Source organism: Catharus ustulatus, chromosome 7 (assembly GCF_009819885.2).
Source record: "Catharus ustulatus isolate bCatUst1 chromosome 7, bCatUst1.pri.v2, whole genome shotgun sequence".
Taxonomy (NCBI): Eukaryota; Metazoa; Chordata; class Aves; order Passeriformes; family Turdidae; genus Catharus; species Catharus ustulatus.
In genome coordinates this window covers 32,309,719-32,331,188 of record NC_046227.1, presented here as the reverse complement: position 1 = coordinate 32,331,188, position 21,470 = coordinate 32,309,719, and the positions used below count along the sequence as shown (strand labels likewise).

The window sequence follows — 21,470 nt, the reverse complement described above, 5'->3', positions numbered from 1 at the left end:
AAAGTGAAAACATTCCTTAAAAACAAAACCAAAATGAAAGCACAACCCACCATATCCTAACTCTGCTCAAATGCCACCAAACTGGACCCATTCAATCATCCAGCTCCAGCTTTGAACTTTTTACCATTGAGGAAAATTGAGGGCCTAATCTGAGGTTTTCTAGGACTTGTGATCTAGGAGGTGCCTGAATTGAGCAGTTATAGTAAAAACAATGTGGCTTTCTCTGTCTGTTATTCTTGTTGCATGATGAAAAGTCAAAGAAAGAATTAAATATATTAAATAATTAAATAGTTAAATATATTTAGTGGAATTAAATAAATTTTCTTTTCATTTTTTTTTCTGAGTGTGGTTTTCTGTCAGTTTTGGTATATGACATCTGTCACCATGGATGACAGGATTATTTTACTCTGCCACAGGAAGGCATGTCATCTCATGCTGCCGAGCACAGGTACCTGCTGAAAAAAAAGAAAAGTGACAGAAATGGACACCACTGCTGAATTCTTATTTATTCATATTATTAGGTCATATAAAAAGTCTGTATACAAACAGGATTAAAAATCCTGTTGAAAGGCCTTGTTTCAGAGGAGGGTTTCATGATTCTTTGAGGATGGAACAGTTTCAGCAGTAGCAGAAAGAAGCATTTGCTTCTGGTGGCACAGAAATCCATGCAAGAGCGATTTACTGTATTTTTTGTTTTTTTTTTTTAATAGGCAGTTTCTATTCCCTGGCCATTGCAGCTCTGGTTGTGATCCACAGTGCTGTCCAGATGTCAAATTTATCTTGCAGAAGTGAAGCACTTCTGACCTTGTGTTTGTAGTTCATAAAACTTCAGCTATCATTCGTTTATATATTTGGCATTTTATCTCAATTTTATGCAATGTGTGGGCAAAAATATATAAATTTTATAGATGACATTCATTAGTATATATACTTGAGAGTTTTAATAAAGCATGAGTGTTGTAATTCAGTATAATCTGTGCAGTCTGCATGGCTTGAAAACCTCAAGCAAAATTTTTCATCCCAAGGTAAACATGAGTGAAAAAATTGGCATCGATAAATTTTTTTTCCCATGGTATTTTAAAAATAATTAACTGTTGGAACTGGCTGTCCTCTAGCAAAGTTTAAGTTCAACTTCAATGACTTGAATAGATTGCAATTTTAAGAATATTTTTCTTTAACATCAGACTTGCACATTTATAATACTTTCACTTTTATATATTACTAGACATTAATATAGAATGGTTAATAATATTTTTTAAAACAGGTTTTATGTATGGATTCCCATTTGTATGTTTGGACTCTGAAGGTAACTTGCTCATTTCTACTGCAAAATGAAATATCTTTATGATTGTTTAAAAGTAATGTTTTTTTATATATTTAAAGCTCAAGTTTTCAACCCAGTACAATATTACGTCATAAAATATTCATTATCTTAGATTTACACTGATTATACATTTTCAAAGCCCAGTTCAGAAGCAGATGATATTTTTTTCATCCAAACAATCATAGTTGGTGATTCTGTATTAATTGGAAAATAATTGTGTTTTAAATATTGGGATTACAGAGCGAAGTTTAAACCAAACCAGGGAATTTGTATTGTGTTTACATAAAGGACTGGGATGTAAGACAAAGCATTTACATTACTGAAGAAAGTAGAAAGCAGAGTATACTTGGTGTGATTTGGTAACAAAGGATAAACTGGGATGCTGGGTTTTGTTTAGACTAAATTATTACCCCATCCAGGAATTGCTCTCACTGAACTCTGAAAGGAAATTTGGACCTTTCTGGCTGACTGATTCTAGGCAAGTTACCCACTTTTCCTGTACCTTTTATTTTTACCAAAAATGAGAATGTTTTAGGACAAAACACAGAAAGTAGGAAGTGCCAAATGATTTTGGATGACATTTTGTTTGGTTGTCCAACATTAAGGCTTTAATACTGCCAGGTACTCTACAGAATACAGGAAAAAGGGATTTTTATATTCACAGTTGGAAACTGTTGTTTATTATAGACATTTTTGTGCTGGAGGTACATTCTCCTTCAGACTACTCTTAAAACACATTCTTTTAGGTCAATTAACAATTTTTCAGCCCTGAATTCTAACATTTAAATTCCTCCAGTTTGTATGTGTTTTGATAATGTTTGTAAGCAGATGCTTGAAACAACTCTTTTGACAACAGCAGCCTATGATTAATAATAAATAATTCTCAATAGTAAAATGAGTTGATTGCTTATGTTTTAAGCTAGCAATAGCTTTTTTCTCTTGCTTTAATTTTTCATCAGTGAGAAACTGATAGACTTGTTCCCAATTGAATTAAAAATCCAGAAGCTTTCCACTTGTTCAAAGAGTTTTGGATATAATCTATCAAAATCAAGATGTATTTGCTCAAATTCTAAAATATTTGCCTTTAACAAACAGTGTTAGGAGTCAAACAGTAAAAGTGTTCACCCCACCAGACAAGGATTTGTCTCTCCTCCTCCCATAAGATTGTTTTTCATTTGGAGATGCATCAGTGTAAACATCAAAACAAAAAAGCCTGTGTGAAGAACAATGTGGCCTTTATTGTAAAATGAGTCACCATATTCCTTCAGCAATTCCAAATATTGTTGGAATGATAATTTTTGCACTTCCAAACAGTAAATATGTTTTCTTAAGAGGTTTACTTTATGCCATTTGCAGCCAAACAATTTCTCAGAACATGCTATGTGTTTAGTGGCTTCAGCAGTGAATTAGGGTTTGAGATCATGAGGATTAAGGAAATCTATTTCACTTTATTGTAGTATTCTGAAATTACTTTGAAGTGAATCATTAGCAATGAGCTTAACAAAGGTATAAAAATACTGAGCTAGCACTGTGCTAATGAAAAATTGTCAGCATCCTTATTTTATAAGAATCTTGAAATAAAAATGCTGTTTAGAACACACTAATATAGACAACTATGAACAGACAAAATAGAACTGACAAATATGGATAATTTACAGATTGCTGTTATAGTAGTTATTTTAAAAATAAAGTGAATGTGAGTGATCTAAAGTAATTCAGTTTCATTTTAGCTTAATTTTCCACTCAATGCCAGCATTGGATGTTCTACCAGATGACATTGCTGCATTTATGTTGGGTAGGATTGTCTCTGCTGTGCAGGCAGCCAGCAGATGCACCCCCTCTCCAGCCCCTGGTCTGGATGTGACTTTTTGCAGGGACAGGATTTATGCCCACTTGCTTTTTTTTTATTTGTTTTTGCCTCCTTTTGGCTGACATCTGTCTGAAGCAGGCTGGCAAGATCTGTGTTTCCCAGAGTGCAGCCCCCCTGGGGAGGTCTGACCCACCCTGGTTTCTGTTTAGAGCCCACCTTGCCCTCTCCAGCTCACATCTGTCATAAAAATATTTTTTCCTTGTAACCACAGAAAGTTGAAACCTGACTGAATTATTATAACTGTGTCATAAAAGAGAGCTTAAATTAACAGAGCAAACAGGAGTCTCAGATGTCTCCTGTGCCCACAGTTTATTTTGCTTTTGTGCAACTACCTGAGAGTCCAGCTCTTTCACCTGCCCAGCTATGGATATATTATTATTATTGCATTACATAATACATTATTATTAATAATTATTAATATTAATAATTATTTATTATTCTCACATTATGGGAATTCCCCTGTCAGGCACAAGAGGTCCTGCCCTATGTAGCATTTTTGCTCCTGATGAAGGTAAATGGTCTTTCCTTTCTGAAGAACAAATGGAATATTTAAAGCTTTATGCTGCTATTCAGTGCTTGATGTTCATTCCCAACATGTCCAACCCAGCCTCTCTTTCCTGTATCACTGTGACATTTTTTTGTTGTTATTGCCCTTTTCCCCTCCTGGACACAGATATCTAAATTGGTTTGCCAGAAATCAGTCTCCAGCATGGTGATGGTGTGTTATAAGATAAAGTTAGTTTTCTTTCAACATTTTACAATATTTAATTAAGGATTCAAAGGGATCTTTTTCTTTGTGTTGGTTCTTGCTTAGAGGGGGGAAAAGTCCCTGAGGAGAAACACTAAATCGTTTCTTAGCAAGGCAGGCTTGTGAGGCTTTGTTTCCACCAGATTAGCTAAAATATAGCCTGTCTGTTCACTTAAACTCTGACTCTATGAAATGAGCTGTTGAGTTCAGTGGAATGACTTGTGCTCAAAGTTAGGCAATTTTGCAATAATTCATGCTGCTATGCTTTGAAACTGGTAGACACAGTAGTTTCAAGAGTCATCTAGTTTTTCTGAATTCCTCTGCCATAAACTCAGAATCTTGCAAAATGCTGAACTTCATGTTTTACAGAGGTTTTCATAGTAGACTTGCATATCTGGTATCTGTTCTTTTATACCAGGAAAAACTGCTAATCTAGTTTACAACACAAGAATTTTATTTGCTGAGCCAGATTTTCGGGTATCTTAACATAAATGTGTTTATTCCTGAGGTGATCTTACATTTTTTGCAGTAGCACAAATTGCATGGGTGAGGTGACAGTTTGTAGTAAACTGGTGATGTCAATATTACATCTAATGTGAATTTCTGAAGCTAGAAATGTGTGTTAAATATGCTCTGTTTGCTGTTCCCTGGTTAAACTTTTGCCTAGTGGATGTATCATCCTTTTCTCTGCAGTGGGTCTGTTCCACTTAGGACGTGTTCGAAAGGCTGAGGATCTGTCCACTGAAATGGAAGTTCCTCAGATTTCTATGAGCCCAAATATGATTTTTATTCCAAGGGGTGATGGAATATGATCTACTGTTTGGGTGCATGAAAAGTTGATTAAAGTTTTATCTTCATGGATCTGTTCTGAATGCTGCTTGTGAAAGGTGACAGCACAGAAATGAAACTCTTGTCTTCATGGAGCTGGATGGCAAAGATTTGCATTTCTCAAAGCTTTCAAGTTCTGTCAGACCTGATCATGGAAACAGCCTTCCTTTGAAGGGAGAGAAGGGAGCTCATACTGAGGCTTTTTTCTGTGTCTGATGAAACTTTGATTAGTGCTTCACTGGTATTTATAATCATCATAAAGCTGTTACGAAATAGAAACTGTTAATTTTCAGAGGGCAAATCTGAACTAAAGCCACAGAGGTATCCTATGACAGTGGGAATTCTTGAAAAGAGGCTTCTTGAAACTTAGGCTGAAGTGTTCACTTCTGGATCTTCTTTTCTGAAGCAAATGAAGTTTGAGTTGATTTTGTTCTCTGCTTTAAATATTATGAAAAAAATAAATCCTAAATTGTTATACTAAATATTTTTACAGTATATGAAACGTTAATGACGTTTGCAATAAATACTGCTTTTACAAATGACCTAACCTTTGTTTCATTATAGTCATGTCCTATGAGATGTGAACAGGGTAATATTCAAGTAGAGCATTATTTAGGGATTTTTTCAGTACATTCTGAAAGCTTCATACAGAGTTGTGCCCACAGGATTCCCATTAAACACAATGGGAGCTGTGTGGCTGAAATCCTGCAGAGCTGTTTGAAAATGGATCCCGTGCTGTGCTGAAGATAAATGATTAAAGAATGAGTGCTTGAAGGAGGAGAAGGAGAGAGTGATGCTGTGATTCTTCACTTAGGGCTGTAGTCCGACTGAAAATCCTTCTCTAAGCCCTTCTTAAATGATCTTCTGTTGGAAGATCAGCTAATAGCTCTCCTGTTTCTCAAAAGAAATACCAATGCAGTACAAATGGTTAAACATTTGCACCTTAGAGATGTCTAGACATCCTTTCACTTCTCTACATTTAACTTTTTTTGTTGCACTTTTCTTTTTCTGTCTTCTTACTTCTTGCTTAAATTTTTCATGTCTTTTTTTTGTTCTCAAAGTTCTCTTACATCTTTTATGCTATGTTGTCTTTATTCTGATCCTCATGTCTTATATTGTTCTCTTCTTCTTAATTCTCTCCTTTCCCTCTTCAAATGGGAACAGGCAGTAGTGGAAGCACATCCATGCAGCAAATATTTCTGTGCATTTCAGTGCAAATCCTACATACAGAAACGTTCCCCTGCATTTATTCTGTTCATCTCCAGGATAATCCAATGTAAAGTGAAGAGCTTCAGTAGTGTCAAATTTGGCATTTTGAAGCTGTGTGCTCCTGTTGTTACATCATACAGTGGATAGTGGCTGTGACAGAATATAGTGTTTGGAAAGATGGTAGAGTGCTTTATGGAACTTATCTTAGGGACATGAAACTGTTCCTGACTTTTTGTTTTTCCCTAATACTGCTGTTACCTTTTTCCTCTTGCATTTCATTTGTACTTTGAGGTTATTCTTTTTCCCTTCTTTTTTTTTTTTAATCTTCTTTTGCTTTTGGCAGTCTTGCACCCATACAGAAAGGGACAACATGAGAAGTTATTAATGACAAAATACGTGCCCTTCATTTTTTTGTGACCATTTCACAATTAGTTTCGTGCAGCTCTTGTTTGCTGGTATCAAAGCTGATGGTGCTGTTTATGACACTATTGCAGCACTCTACTGTGTGCACTGCCATGTATTTTTATTGCCTCATTATCAACTGCTTGGTTGTAGAAAAGCTGTCAATATAATTTTAGAGAGGCTACCACTACCTAATGACACAGGTAATTAAGCCCTTGGAGACCTTTATTCTGACCATATCCTACTGGTTTAGGCTGTTTTGCTCTGCAGTTGTGATTCAGAAATCTAAAGCCACAAAGATTTTGTTCTGACATCTCTCATCCACAGGCACGACCTGCTCTTGTGGGTGTTCTCTAACCCCCTGAAAATTAGACTGCAAGAGTAATTATGTATACATCTGAGGTTTTTTAGTAGTGGATCTATTTTGCTGCTTACTGCATCTGTCTTGCAGAAGGATGAGCTCCCTTTGAGCTGGGCACCACTGGAATAGGAACCTGTGTTGTTCCAGGCAGTGCTGCAGGAAACCTGCCTGGAAAAAAGCATTCCTTATGCTCAGGAGAAGATATTTACCATTCACTGTCCTGACAGTCACTCTGGATTTACTTTGAGGCAAAACATGTTGGAAGCATGTTATTTATAAATTTTTCATTCCATAGCTTGGTAATTTGGAGAGTGTAATGCAGAGGGTTTGCAGTGTGAGGTGTCCCAGTCATGCAGGACATCAGGGCATCAGCTGCTCCTGAAGATATTCTGTCCCAGCTGTCAGCCCAGAACTGCCTCATACCCTCTGTTTGGAATATCCTTGAAGATCCAAAGCAAGCTCTCTGCTGAGGAGAAAAAAGGAAAGACAAATTTTATACATACCTACAGCACATTATCCCCCATGGAATTAAAATATCATATAATTATTTGTAACAAAGCATCACTTGGAGTATTCCTACACATGTCATCCATCCTTGCTGATCCTATATTTAGAGGATTTCAGGAAGTCACAGCTGATGTGAAAATCTCCATTTTTTACTTTCTTTATTGTAGACTTTTTGAGCTGAAATTTGGAAAGGATAAGGTCCAAAAATTCAGAAGAATTTATATTTATGAAGACTGCCTGTTGTCTTTTAAAGTACTTTTAAGCAAACCACATGGTTGAGAACCAGAGCATTGTTTCTCAATCTTTGTGAACATCACAGGTGATCCATTTTGGGGGAATCTAAGTTCAAAGTGGGAAGTTTCTTCTCATAACTGGGTCTTGTGTAGTTACATGTGCAGGAGTTTGAGCCTTTGCAGTTGGCCATACTGTGTCAGAATGGGGCTGAAACTGTCATGTGAATTTGACTTTTGATGTAAGATTTAGGTTATTGAACCAAACTAGGAGCAGTTTCTTGAATCTTTCTCTCTTTTTTTTTTATTAATTTATTTAAAGTCCCATTGACTCTATTGGTAGGTAGTTTTTCAAAGTCCTTAAATTGACAAATAGTATTGTGACATAACTAAGAAATTTTTGCAGCTGTGTGAGGGTTGTCTTGGTACCACCTTGAAGCTGTGACTCAGAATTGAACAAGAGCTTTTTAGTTTTGAGGGGCTGTACAATTCTGTAAGTAACTTAAAACAATAGTGGTAGGTCTGCATCAGGGTCCTGATACACAAAATGAAATATGAGTATTTGGAGGAACTGGTTGGTACATCTTTCCATCCAGCTAAGCATTTGCAAATATGGAAAAACAAATATTTGTTTAAAATGTAGAAAAGAAGAGAAAAAGTAAACCTTCACCATTATTTGAAATTGGAAATATTTGCAGTCTGTTTGTATAGTTGCCTGCAATTTTTTTCTGAAGATTTTAGTTGTGACTATTTCTGGTGCCTGCAGCACGAATATAATTTGAACTTACGATCATATGTTTAAGATGACACATTAATTAACTTTCTGTGCGTGCCTGGTTCTATCCACTTATAGTTAATGAAAATATCTCCTGTCCTAAGGTCCCAAATATGTTACTGGGGAACTGTAGGAGGGACAGTCCTTCCAGTTGAAAAATCCTTTCAGTTACTGGTGAGCAGTTTTTTTGCAAGGTTTAGTCTTGGACTGCATTTTGTTCCTCCATGCCTGTAACTTATAAAATCTTATACAGGGCTGGTGATGGAAGACACCCATGCAGTCCATATGGCATTTGTCTATCTGTCAACACAGAAATAAACATTACCACTGATTTCTATTGCCACTCAGAAGCTTTTTGCTGTAGATAGAAATCTGATGAGTGAAATCCATATGACTGAGAGAGACAATGGAAACACTTCCAACATTTCCTGGCTCAGATGGTAGTTAGAGGAGTTTCAGGGAAATGTCAGCCCTGCCATTGCATGATAACAGAATTCAGACTTGTGTGGGAGCAGTGATGTGCCAACGCTGAGGTCTTTCAAAATCCTACCCTGCTTATCTGGTGCTCAAAGCACTCTTGTTATTTTAAGGATACCTTGAAAATTTCCACTGGGATCAATGACCGGTGGTTTAACAAAGTAAAAGCTCTGCTCAGTCTTTCAGTTCTGTGTAATTTGGAGGGATGGTATGGTCTAGGGGACAGAGAACCTGGTCAGGTTGTCCATTTTGGGGAAGGATTCTCTACTTGTGAGACTGGAGCTCGAGGCCTGTTTCATTCCAGCACAACCATGCAGTTGTTGCCTTCATCATGCTCAAGATACTTGTGATGCTCCTCATCCTCAGAGAGCTGCCCTCTGGCCAACAGGTCAAATATGCTGTTTTGGAGTGTTCTTTGGAAAGAGGGGTTTGTGTGATTATGTGAAAAGAGCATGGCTTGTGTAGTTTGGATTTGCCACTAGCAAGTGCCACAGGGCTGAGCTGTGGTGGGGAAGGGGCAGTGATGGTGCTGCAGGAGAAGGATTTGCCTGGATATTCCTGGATTGATAAGCAACTGTGCTCATGAACAGAAAGAATAAATATAAATTATACATTATATGTGCATCTTTGTGCTGCTGTTATGAAGGATGTTATTACTTTATTTTCCAGCTGAAATATTAATTGGGGATATTGAGCATTCTGCTATAAGGTTTGTACCAATGCTGTATCCTAAGCAGAATTGAAAACCCCTTGGGGTTTAAAGCCCCTGCATTTCCCATCTGTCAGTTCTCTTTTTAAGTTTATCACACACTCATTTGCACTTCTGTCTCTCTTTTTAATCCATTTCCAATATCTGAATTCTTTCAGAAGGTTGTTTGTGTCTCCTGGCCCCTGTCCCTGGAGCCATGGGCTCACAGCTGGCTGCAGGGGCTGCTCAGGGGACACAGCCCTGGGAAGGAGGGGCCAGTCCATCCTGGGGACCAGCATGGATCACACACGAGGCTGTCAGACACTGCACAGTCTGGGATGAGCCTGCAGAGCAGGGGGAGAGCTGAGGAGAGCAGATATCATGTCTGCTCCTGATGGGAATCCTGGAGATGCAGGGGAGGAAGCAGCATCTGCAGCTCAGCCAGCCACTGGTTTAATTGAAACCAGGTAGAAGGAAAGACACTCCTGCAAGGATGCAGTGAACAGGAACTGCTGTTGATGAGCTTTTTTTTTTCTGTTGCATCTTGTAAAGGCATTTTGATATTTTCCCTGTTTAGCCTGCAAAGCTTTGAATGGAGTGGTGAGGGAAGTGAGATGCAGGTAACCCCAAATCTGACGTTCAAAATTACTAACAAGTATGGAAACAGATTTATCTGGGATCTGAGAGAAGCTCGTTGTTTGATTGGATTATGAGATTGGAGAGAGAGATGGGAAGTTTGAAGGCACAGAGTTCTATCACAAGGCCAGACAGAATACAGACAGAATACATTCTCCAAAGAGACAACCAAAATACCAGCTGGTTCACAGGTGAACAGGAGCTAAAAGAGCTGAGAAACCACAGAGGAACCTTTGTGATCAGGTGGCAGGAAGGGCTGAGACAGCTCAAGGAGCCAAAACCCAGACCACATCTCCAGGAACTGAAAAGAGAAGTCAGGAGACTTGAATAGGAGAGACAGGAAGTGTTTCCTGAAATTTTGAACTGAAGTAACAACTTAAGATGAAGATAAAGATCTGTTATTGATATTTTCCTTTAGGACTAAAAAATTATCTTGCACCTTGCTTGACATGAGAAAGAAAAAGCTGAAATGTAAAGCTCAGCTGCTGCAGTGGGATTCTGTAGAAACCTTGGAATACATCTCTGCAAGACTAAGTCAGAATCAAGCTGAAGGAATTCTTGTGACTTGTATTTGAAATAATCACCAAGCAATGTCACATCAGCTTGAGGGTGATAGAAGGGAAGGTGATAGCACCTAGCCAAAGGTAGCTGCCAGCCTGTGGAAATCTGGAAGGAATTGGGTCAAGGGGGAAAGGGGATGAAACTCTCCCCTTCCTTCTAGTGCTGAACAGCCACCTGCCAGCTGTGCCTTGGAGGGAGAGCTGCAGCAAGGGCTGTGTGGGACATGGCTGAGCAGGGCATGGCTTGGAGAGGGTTTTTATTTATGGCAGAACTGGGAGAGGCACAGAGCAGCTTTCCTGACCATGGCTCAAAGGATGTGCCTGCCTGTGAAAGTGATGGTCCTGAGAAAACTGAGAGGAAATTTAGGAACTTAATTACCCAGTACTGATGCTTCAACCTCAGCAGGGTCTGCCCAGCCTGGCCTGGTTGCACCAGCAGGGCCAGGCAGGAGAGGAAGGCATCAGAGCTGCCAGAAACACAACATTGAGAAGTTTAAAAGCAAATCTCCAGCAAAAATACAGAGAAAGCTTCTTCCTGCAGCCTTGGACACACGAGCATCTGTGTGCTGTGAGCTGCTCCCTGGGCTGGGAATGATGTTTCCTCCTTTCCATAGGCTCCTCTCTCCCCCTTGCCCAGAAACACACTCGGTAAAAAAGCCAAAATAAATAGCTGTCCATTGCAATTGGATTAATTTGCTGGTATTCTCTCAACAGCACAGGACAAATTGCATATTTTAAGTGTAGAAATGATTCGGTATTCAGGAGGAATAGCAGCAAGCACCTGTGGATCATAAATTCAAGTCCTCAGCTCTTGACCATGATGTGTAATTAATTTTGTAAATGAATCAATTGTGGCTTAAAACTGTTTGTATTTCTCATCCTGATACTTTACCTGGTTGGCTGGTTCAGAGTCTCACTTTTTCAATTATTAAAAACATCCTAATTCCAGCCTAAATGTGTTTCTAACCATTAAATACAACTTGTTTTTTCAATCATCTGCCTTGGGTTGATGTAGTTATCTTTCACACTTTGCTTTTTCTCACTGATTCTCTTGTGTAAGTCATACCTGGCCCTTGGTCTCTTGAGTTCAGCAAGTTGTTTAGTCTCTTCTTGTGACACAGAGTGTCATTTCAACAGCTTCAGAGCAATCCCTTTTTTGGGATCCTCTCTGGATGAGCCACTCCTGAACACTTGTGTTTGTAATTGTAAATATCATCCAGATGGAATCTTGACAGTGCTTTCCACAGTAGCATTAATATTTTATGTTACTTAAATTCTTGTACTTCAAGAACAGATTCTGGTTTCTGAATGCCTCATTTCTTCCTCTGTTTTGTGCTTTGAGAGATTTATCCTCAGGTTAGGACTGGTGGAGATCTGTTCCCCTACAGTAAACCAACATTTTGTCAGGAAACTTAAGGAGGTTGAATTGAATATGGTTTTCATTTATTTTCCCCTAACCAACCCCCCCTCCCCCCCAGTATTTATTAAAATATACAAGTTGAAAGGAACACTTGAGTTTTAAGAAAATGGCAATTTTCCATTCAAATGACAAATGTAACAAAAAATTTAATGGTACCATGTGAGATGCTTCAGATGAATAGACAGTAAATAAAGTACAAAAGAAGGGGAATAATAAATGTTCTTAAATAGTGCTTGAAGAATATAGCCTCAGAAGTGATGAGCTTTAGAGACTGATTTTTCAGATTTTAACAGCTTGCTAGTTACATAAGATACAGAGAATCCTTGGCAAAGCAGTCCAGCAAGAAGGCAGAATGCACGTGTGGGGATAACTATCCTAAAAATAATCTGGAAGTGCTGGATGTTGGATTGAGTCCAGCTGAAATATTAGAATCAAAACCAAGAGCAGATAACCTTTCGTGGTTACCAGAAGGGAAAAAAATATAGGTCAATATGTAGAAATAGCTTTTCATAAAGCTCATAATTTTTCTGCTTCACTTCCAAAATTTTCATACCCTTTGGTGGCCTGGTTCAGAGAGCAAAACATGGGATCCCAAGCTAACTTTATAGAGGCTCCATTATATTTTCATTCTTTAAATAGGATTTGTAGTAAATTGTTCTGGCATATGTTGCCACTGTGGAGAGTTTTATAGATAATAAGATAATAATCACTTTTCAATTAAGGTACCATTAATTCATGCATCAAAATCTCTCATTCATAAGAAACAAATCTTGATTCTCCTCCTGTTCCATATTTGGTCCAGAAATGGACAACTGGGATGTGAGTGAAGAAGCAGCAGCTCAGAGACTGCAAAAGCCCTGGCCATGAGAGCTTTGCAGTAAATGTGACTGTGAGCAGAATTCACCTCCCTGTTTGTCAGAATCCAGTTTGCTCTTCTTTTTTCAGACATGCCATGGGTACCCAAAGCTTGTAAGATCCTCCCAGGGCTGGTTGGATAGTGATGTGATCACACAGTCTGTTATGTCTGTGGTTCAATTTAGTAGCTGTCAGCTCTACAGACTTTTATAGTAGCTGCAAACAGCAAAACCAGTTCCAGCTGTCTTTAACTGAGCTCTTGGTCATGTTGCAAAATTTACCCTATTGCTTAGAAATCTGGGTGCTGGTGGAAGGTGTTTCTGGTTGTAAGGGTGCTCAACAAGACAGGCCTGTGGTCCAAAATCATTATTTGAGTCTGACTGAAGATTAAAGAACCTATTGAATTTAAGAATTCACAGTTTTCCTGAGCTGGTTTAATTGATCATAGTGATTTGCAACTAGACTTTATTTTCATTTATACTCTTAGGGTTAAATTGAAAAACTCTGATTTAGTTCTGGTTGAATCTGTTCTTTCTCCCTTTTTTGTTTGTTTAGTAATTTGGAAGAATGTTGTGGAGGACTAGCACTGGAATTGCATTTGCATAGATAAACACAATAATTAAGAATGCAATTACACCATTAATTTAAAAATGAAATGGTGAACATGTTAAGAAATTAAATCTTTCAGTGAGGGCTGCACAGGAATTTATGGTGTGAACCAAAATGATTTGTTCTTTCATGTAAAAGGCATCTGATTAAGGTCAGCCTATGAGCAGAAATGGTTCCAATCTGCAACTGAAAAACTGCACCACTGTCTGCACTAGAGATTAGAGCTGGCTTGATTTTATGCACATTTGGTCAACAGATGGTCAAACTATTCTGTGGGCATTCTGGCAGTGTAGAAGTCTGCACATCAATGACAAAAAACCATCACAGGAATAAGTAGAATGTCAGTGTTCATCTGAGTAGAATGAACACCCAGTGTCAGCTTCTTGAAAAGTAGCATAGTGGGCTTACTTGAAAGGAAAAAAAACCTGGAATAACATCACATTGTTGCTTAATTAGCCAATGCCATTCATTCTGATAAGTCTGAAAGAACAGAAAGACTATGAGGCTCATATAAAAGATAATACTATTGGCCTTTGGCCAGAACAGTTAGCTAATATTTTCTGTCTCACTGAATTGTTACCTTAGAAATAAACAAATACAAAAAGATATGCTGTGAATAATTCTTCTGCTCAATTTCATTTGGAAAAGAGTACTACACAAAAGTCATGTTTCTCTAAACACAGTAGAAATAAACAGCAGCAGGCAGTTCCTGTTCTGATATGCCCAGGAATACTGGCATGTTCTTCAAGGTCACTGTTTTAATATTCAGTGTATCTGGCAGTATCATTTAAGGTATTCCTTTCTCTCTCCTGCTTTTACATCACCCTTATGCCTGTGCCAGGGCAGTTTTCCCCTCTTCAGCCCCTATTCCATCTGGGCTGTTTTTTCCAACTACCTCTACTGAGACTGCTTGAAAGCAAAAGATCAGAAAATGTGAAACGGAGAAAGAAAAACCACTGCAACACGGTTGGAGAGGCTGTACAGGGGTGAGAGTCTGTGTAGGGCATGGGGAGTGAGAAGTGTGAGCACCTTTGGCTGGAATTGTCACTCACCTTTTTTTGTTGTGTGTCCATCACTGCTCCTCTGGTTTTGATCCTTTTCCTCCTCTTACCCATAGCTGAAACCAGCCCTGCTCCCAGGCCTGCTATTTGTGGTCAGCCTCTCCTAATCCATGGGATTCAGTTTCTGATCCACCTTGAATGGGACCAGTGTTTCATAGGAAACCTGTAGTGTGAAGAGCAGAACTCCTTATTCTGAGCAGGCTCCATTCAGCAGGGTTGGTGTTATTATCAGTTTAACATTCTTGATGAATATGTGCAGATCAAAGATAACTTTTGATGGTGTCTACTAACAACTTCTAAAACAGAAGTGCAAACCCTCCTTTAACTGATGGAGCTGAAGTTGATTGCATTGTCCTGAGATGGTGGTTCCAGACTGGAGCCTGAGTTTTTTACACCAGTTTGAGGGCAGAGAAGGGTGAATGTGTTCAGCAGCTGTGCCTCTGAACCAAGGCACTGGCACAGATTGTACCCATAACACAGCAATGAAGACCAGCAATGCCATGAACTGAACTGCACAAACCTCGCTACTGGCTCAGAAGGGCATGTGGGGCTTTTAATCTGACTGTTCCTTAATGGCAATAATCTTATCGTGGTGTTTACACTGTTAACACATTTGGTTTTAGTTTTTGTAACAGAGCTCCAGTAGAATTTAAACAATGCAACTGATTACTGTGCATATTCAAAAGATAAAAGAGTGCCCTTAATGTGTTATTCATAACACAGAGCATGAGACCATTATAAGGCTAGGATTGTCTTTAAATATTAATTTCATGGTAGCCATGGATGCATTAGGCTCTTGTAAAGAACAAAAACACTGAATGCAACTCTTAATTTTTTTCCATGCAGTTGACTTTTATAAATATTTTTATTCTCTAGAATGGAGGAGACAGTGAGAAATCTGCTCCAGAACCAAGGATCCCCAGGCCAGCATGGAGAAGGAACTGTCAATATCATGAAGGTATATCAGGTATTAGTGACTTATTACCTGTTTTCTTGTGAGAGAAAAGTTCTTTAAAACAAAAATCCCACTATTGAGGTAAATATGTCTGGCATTGTTTCCTCTATTTGTTTATTAATTAGGAATACTTGTAAGTGGTAGTTGGCTCCACCTACATTTTCCCAGGTGTTCTCCCAGCAGAGTTAAAGGTTTTTCACTTTTGTTTTCCTTGTGTTATCTGCTGTTGTTGCTCCTCATAGTTCACAGAGGACAAAGAAACTAGTTTTGAAGCCTTTATTAAAGCACTTAATATTTTAAGTCATATGTTCCAGCATCTCTAGTAAACATAGGTGTTTTTGACAGCTTGACCTTCAGATTGTGATGGATTTTTTTACCACTCATGTTCTTATTGGGTGTGGGGATCCCTATCAACCCTCACAGTTTCATATCCCTGCTTGTGGCAGGTGCATTTTATCACCCTCCCTAGGGGTAGAGAGAGAGTCTCAGGACAGAGTTTAGGAGAGAAAGATTTTAGAGGATTTTCAAAGGGAACCAGATCTGTTTATAAGACAGAAGAGTTTTACATTTTCTAATGGACTGTTGCATTCTGGAACAGTGAACCTGAAGTGGTGGAAAACCTTTTAATTTAAGAGTCTGGAAACAGGAGTGAGATACATCTCAGTTGATCAAATATCAGGCACATGAATTCTTATATCACTTAATGAAGTCAGTCCTATGCTGTACCTTTTTAAACAGAATAAGCATTCTTATAAAATAATATATTAAAGTCTATACCAGGTAGTGATCCATCGATAAAACACTTTTCAAAGTTTCAGTTATATTAGTTCATTCTTACAGCTGATGGATCAAAAATACAGCAGTATAGCCAAACAAAAATGTATATTAAGGAGTATTTATCACTGTAATTAAATTTTCATTTTAGGCTTGGGTTGTAGAGAAAGGGATCTTTTAGTTTAACCTTCAATATAATCAAATTTTCTTGTTAAAATGATAGCCTGTAAAATTTAATTTCGGGACAAATTAAATTTTTTGTTGAAGTTATAATAGAACATCGTTCTTTAGAAACTGGTGACAAAGGCATCTCTGTTTTATGCACTATCTTTTTGGAGTGCAAATTGAAACTCAGTTCCCTTATTTCAGGGTTTGAATCTATGCATCCAGCTCACTCCTGCCACCATACAGTGGTTGTACTGAAGTGGGTTTGATGTCAGTCTCTCCTTATGGTGGATTATTTGTCTGTCTGATCATAAGAGACATCTGGAATGATTTTATTATCTGATTTTCTCTGTGCTATCTTACTGTGCAAACCTCAATAAGGTGGCATCACAATTAGGTTTCAGCTTCTTTGGGTTTTGTTTTTGCACTCTCAAGAAGAAAAGCAAAAGGATACTGCAATTTTGTTTTGTAGAATCAGGGTTTGGGTGTTCTTTATTTTTCTTTTGGGCACTTAACTGGAAAAAAATCAGCTATGTGGTCTTTGAAATTTGAGATTTTGTGTGCTGCTTTCCTGGAGGGGAGATAAACCAGTCATTCCAATTTCGGTGCTTGTATATTTCTGTGTAGTTTTTTCACTGTCTTTTATTTGTTTCTTAATTTCTGGAAAAAAAAAAAAAAGAGGGAGTTTGGGTATGGTCTTGGATTTTCTTCTCCTTGTGGGCCACACTGATACAGACATTTGTTGTCTCCAGCCAGGCAGGAGAGTGGGCACTGTGGTGTGTTTTGTGTAATTTCGCCTGGGTTTATTTTCTGACCAGCAAAAGAACAGGGCAGTTGTGCCAAGTTATTGATGCAAGAACAGTTCTTGATTTTCCTTCAGCACTAGCAAACAGCCCCATCCACCTAGCAAACCCTTTTGTTCCCTTCTTTCGGGACTCAAGTTTTTGTTTGAATTTGATGGTTGGTAGAATGGGCAAATTCCTCAAACTGGAGCTTTGCTTTCTTTCAGAGGGAAGCTGTTTCTGTCCCAGGGCCTTAAAACACCATAAACCTGTGTTGCTGGGATTATTTTAATGCATAACAGCTCCCTTCCCTTCCTGTTCTCTTCTTGTTCCTGGGAACATTCTTACTCATGGTATCATTCAGATTGTTTTTTAGCCATTTCTGTTTCTTGCATATTGCTAGTATGCACTCTTCTTCACTTAAGAATTTCCTCTCCTAATCCATGACTCAGAAGCAATGGGTTTTCCTCTCCTGGAGGAATTGCTAGGCTGCTGCATCATCCACCAGTCTGTGGCTGGAAATCAGGTTAGAAACATAGAACATTTTTGTTGTGTTGTGAACACTGTGTTTTTTGTTTTTTTTTTCTGAGTATCTTTTCAAGTCATTCTTCCTCTTTGTCATTTTTATGACAAACATGAACAAATGGCTTTTTTCTGGGAATTTTGAGGGATGGCAGTGTTCCCATACCCTGGGATGGCTCCCTGCCATGTGGGTCAGGGATGTGTTCACTTGGTGTGTGCTTGTAAAAGCTGGGCAGTGGGATGTGGGAAGTGACTGCTCATACCTGAGAGGCTCCTCAAAACAGGTGCTTGGCAAAGAATCTCTGGTCTGAAATGTTTACAAAGCATTTTAACATTGAGAAACATATTAATGAAGCTTTCTATGAATCATTAATATGTTACTGGAAGCAACTGTGTGGAAATCATGGACAAATATACCATTTAAATAGATGATGAATCTCAAATTATTGATGTGTCCATATTCAGCAAGATATATCAATATTGCAACAAAGATCTTTCATTTGTATTCCTCAGTATGTATCATTTGTATATACCCAGGCAGTTTTTGGATATATTTATAAGCATAATTCACAAATAGTAATAGAACCTGAATGTAAAACCCAGGTAATGTTCCTTAAAAACATCAAATGTAAAACCCAGGTAATGTTCCTTAAAAGCACTGATGTATTTAGGTTTTTGGGCACATGATAACCATATTACCAACCGTAATGTATTCTGTATTTCTGAAGGAAATATAAATGAAGTTTTAGATGTTATATTCATATGCACACAGAAACGTTATTGAATGCATAACTACTAACATTGTTCTGAAAGCCATCCTCCACTATGTTACCTTACTGAACATATCCTGAATCCCACATTTTCTCTGTGATATGATCAAAACTATATGATCAGTTGGTTCAGTAGAGTAAGGGATTTTAGTGCAGACTCACAGCTCTGTATTTCATAACAACTAATGAGGTGATTTCCAGTGTGATTTCCACATCAACTTATGTCCCATATTCTCTGACACAGTGGTGACTTAGTTTTAATGTGTGAAGTTTGTTGAAGTATATATCTAAATAGTCATATAAAATAACTTTGCACAACAAATGCTTTTGATTTATTGAATATTGTCTATATAGGTTTCTTTTAACAAATCTAATTATTATTCTGGGATGTATGAAATTGAGTTCTTATTATAATACCAATATGTCTGACTCCAGAAGAAATATTCCAGCTAATGAACTTTAAATGTTGCATAGTGATAATGTTAGAATAATAACAATAAGAAGGTGGAGCCTAAAGCATGCAGTGTTATTGCAATATTTTGTTAGGTCTTGCCAGTATTCTTACTTAAAGCAAAATATTCTAACTCCTTCCATAGAACTAGATGCCCTATGGGATTTTAATTTGCTGGACTTACAGATGAGTTATGTGATTTCTTTTGGGTAAATGAATTAAAAAGCAGGATTGTAAATGAAATTCTCCTGTGTTATCATTTTACATAATAATAAAGGGAAAATTTATAATGAATGCTTGCAAAAATGTAGACAAGAATGCATGTTATTTGAATAACCTTAACCACCATATTTATTACTTTAAAGTTTATTTGACTTAAAGGCTCTATTATGTATTAGCTTTATGGTATTTCCAAGATACATTGACCACCTAAAAGTTAGATCATGAAAGGCCAAACCAAGAACTTGTGTATTCCCCAGAAATAATTGTGTGCAGTTCTTGAACCCCAGACTTTGGAGCAAGTACCCCCAACCTTTCCTTCCTGAGTTTGCCCTCGACATTTGGATATCAAAATACTTTCCTGTTTGACCACAATGCTGGATGCTCCAAGTGGAGTCTTACCTGATTACAGATCACTCAAAGATTTTTAACTCATTTTGACTTTATCACTGACTTTGTCAGTGAACAGTGATCAAAATAGATGAGAATTTGTTGTAAGTTCCCAGTTTATTATAGTTCTGAAATTGTCCATGTGAGCAGTAAAGCTCAGGACAGACATGGTGCAGTCACACTGAGGAGGTAAAAACATCCACAAGTGATACAGGCACATTTCAGGTGGCATTGTTGGTCACATCAACCCAGTTCTTTGTCTGCATTTTTTGTGTTATTCAAATGTGGAACAGTTGTTGTGGCTGTCACTTCTAATTTGCACAGCCGTTGGTGTCAACAGCTCTTTCACGAGAAGAAAAACTGTAACTATTGGCAATATAATTTTATCTTAACACAACATTGTACAAGCTTATTGTTCAGGCCATTGATATCTAACATTTTATAGATGGGGCATGGCCATGAATTGAAAAAAAGGCACTAGTTGAATTCCCTAGCTCAAATCCACACAGGAATTTTAGTGCTAACTTCTATTGCAGGAAGAGGATATATATCCTTAAACATCTGTCTCTGGAGTGGAAGTGCCCACAGGGGACTGCATGAACCAAGCCTCCTAAGATGCTAAGGAGAACATTAGTAGGCAAATATTAGCAGATCTGTGTCTCACAGAGAAGGGCAGAGAGGAGCCATCCACACCCTTGGGAGCTCCATTGGAAATCCTGGGCTCTCAAGGACACAAGTATTTGCTGTTGGACTGCTTTTTCATGCAGAAAACTCCAGGGCTGGCTCACTAACAATTTAATACCTTATGGCTTTTTGTAGATTTTCACCACTATCCAAAGATTTTGATAAATATTAAAAAAAAATTTTTTTACTATATCTTTCTTCTGGTTCTAACTTTGGGAATGAATCCACAAAAGTAATCCATTGCCTGAACACGAATGTTTCACTTTCCCCAAACAAATGTATTGCTCTCCCCCTACTTTAAAGGATACTGTTCATTCTGCATTTTGACCTTATTTCCTTGATATTTTCAAACCAGCAGAAAGAAATGTTAGCTATTAAGTTTTTTAAAAGTTGAAAAAAAATCTAAAGGTTTGCTTATTTTCTGAGGCAAAAAAAAGGGGGAGATTATGCTGAATTCACAATCATTCTGTCTTTGAAAATTATTTTAACAAAAGAGCTCACTTAGCAGTACACCAGTAAATTTATTTTGGAAAGAAAGTGCTCTTCTGATCAGAAGTTAAGGTAGTTAATCTGAATTACAATAACATATTTGAAAAGTTGAAGTTTTGATCTAATCTCAATTGATTGTTCCTGCATTTTATTTTTGCATGAAGATGAAGTCTGATCTTCTTTCAGAAGTTTTCCTGACAAGGCTGGGAGACATGAAACTGTTCCCTGGCACTTACAAAAAAATTACCTGGTAATGGAATAAAACACAAGTGCTTTTTCTTTCTAATCCCACAGGTAACTTCTTAGGTCAGCTTCTGAAATTGTGCTTGTGGTGAGAACTAGTCAGTTAATACACTGATCTCAGTCCAAAATACTATGGAAAGAAAATTGGCTTATTTCTAGCAACTTAAATACAGGGTAATTTTTTTTGCCTTAATTGCTGTTACATAAAATTTAATGAATTTGAATTTCAGAATCGTTTGGCTTATTTCTACTTCAGTCAAAGGAAGGTATTTTAGTACTGTGACTTTAGCCAAGTTACTATAATACCTGCAAACCCCTTCACAAAGGTTTAAATGCTATATACAGGTTTCCTGGAAGGAAAGATTATTACTGTAAGTATGGTACTATAATGGACCAATTTTGAAGAGAATGCCTGCATGAAAAATCACACTGAATATTATTCTGCTATTACCTTATGTACATATAT

General features: G+C 37.7%; 1 protein-coding gene across 8 annotated transcripts in view; it reads left to right on the top strand.

Moving 5' to 3' along the window:
- Positions 1-21,470, top strand: part of NCKAP5 (NCK associated protein 5) — a 380,845-nt gene that overhangs the window by 236,817 nt on the left and 122,558 nt on the right. For 7 of the 8 annotated variants that reach the window (XM_033064246.1, XM_033064245.1, XM_033064249.1 and 4 more), the window contains one exon: positions 15,437-15,527. In XM_033064246.1, coding sequence (XP_032920137.1) covers positions 15,437-15,527 — 91 coding nt within the window. The remainder of the gene's footprint in view (positions 1-15,436; positions 15,528-21,470) is intronic. The other variant, XM_033064250.1, reaches the window with a different exon arrangement.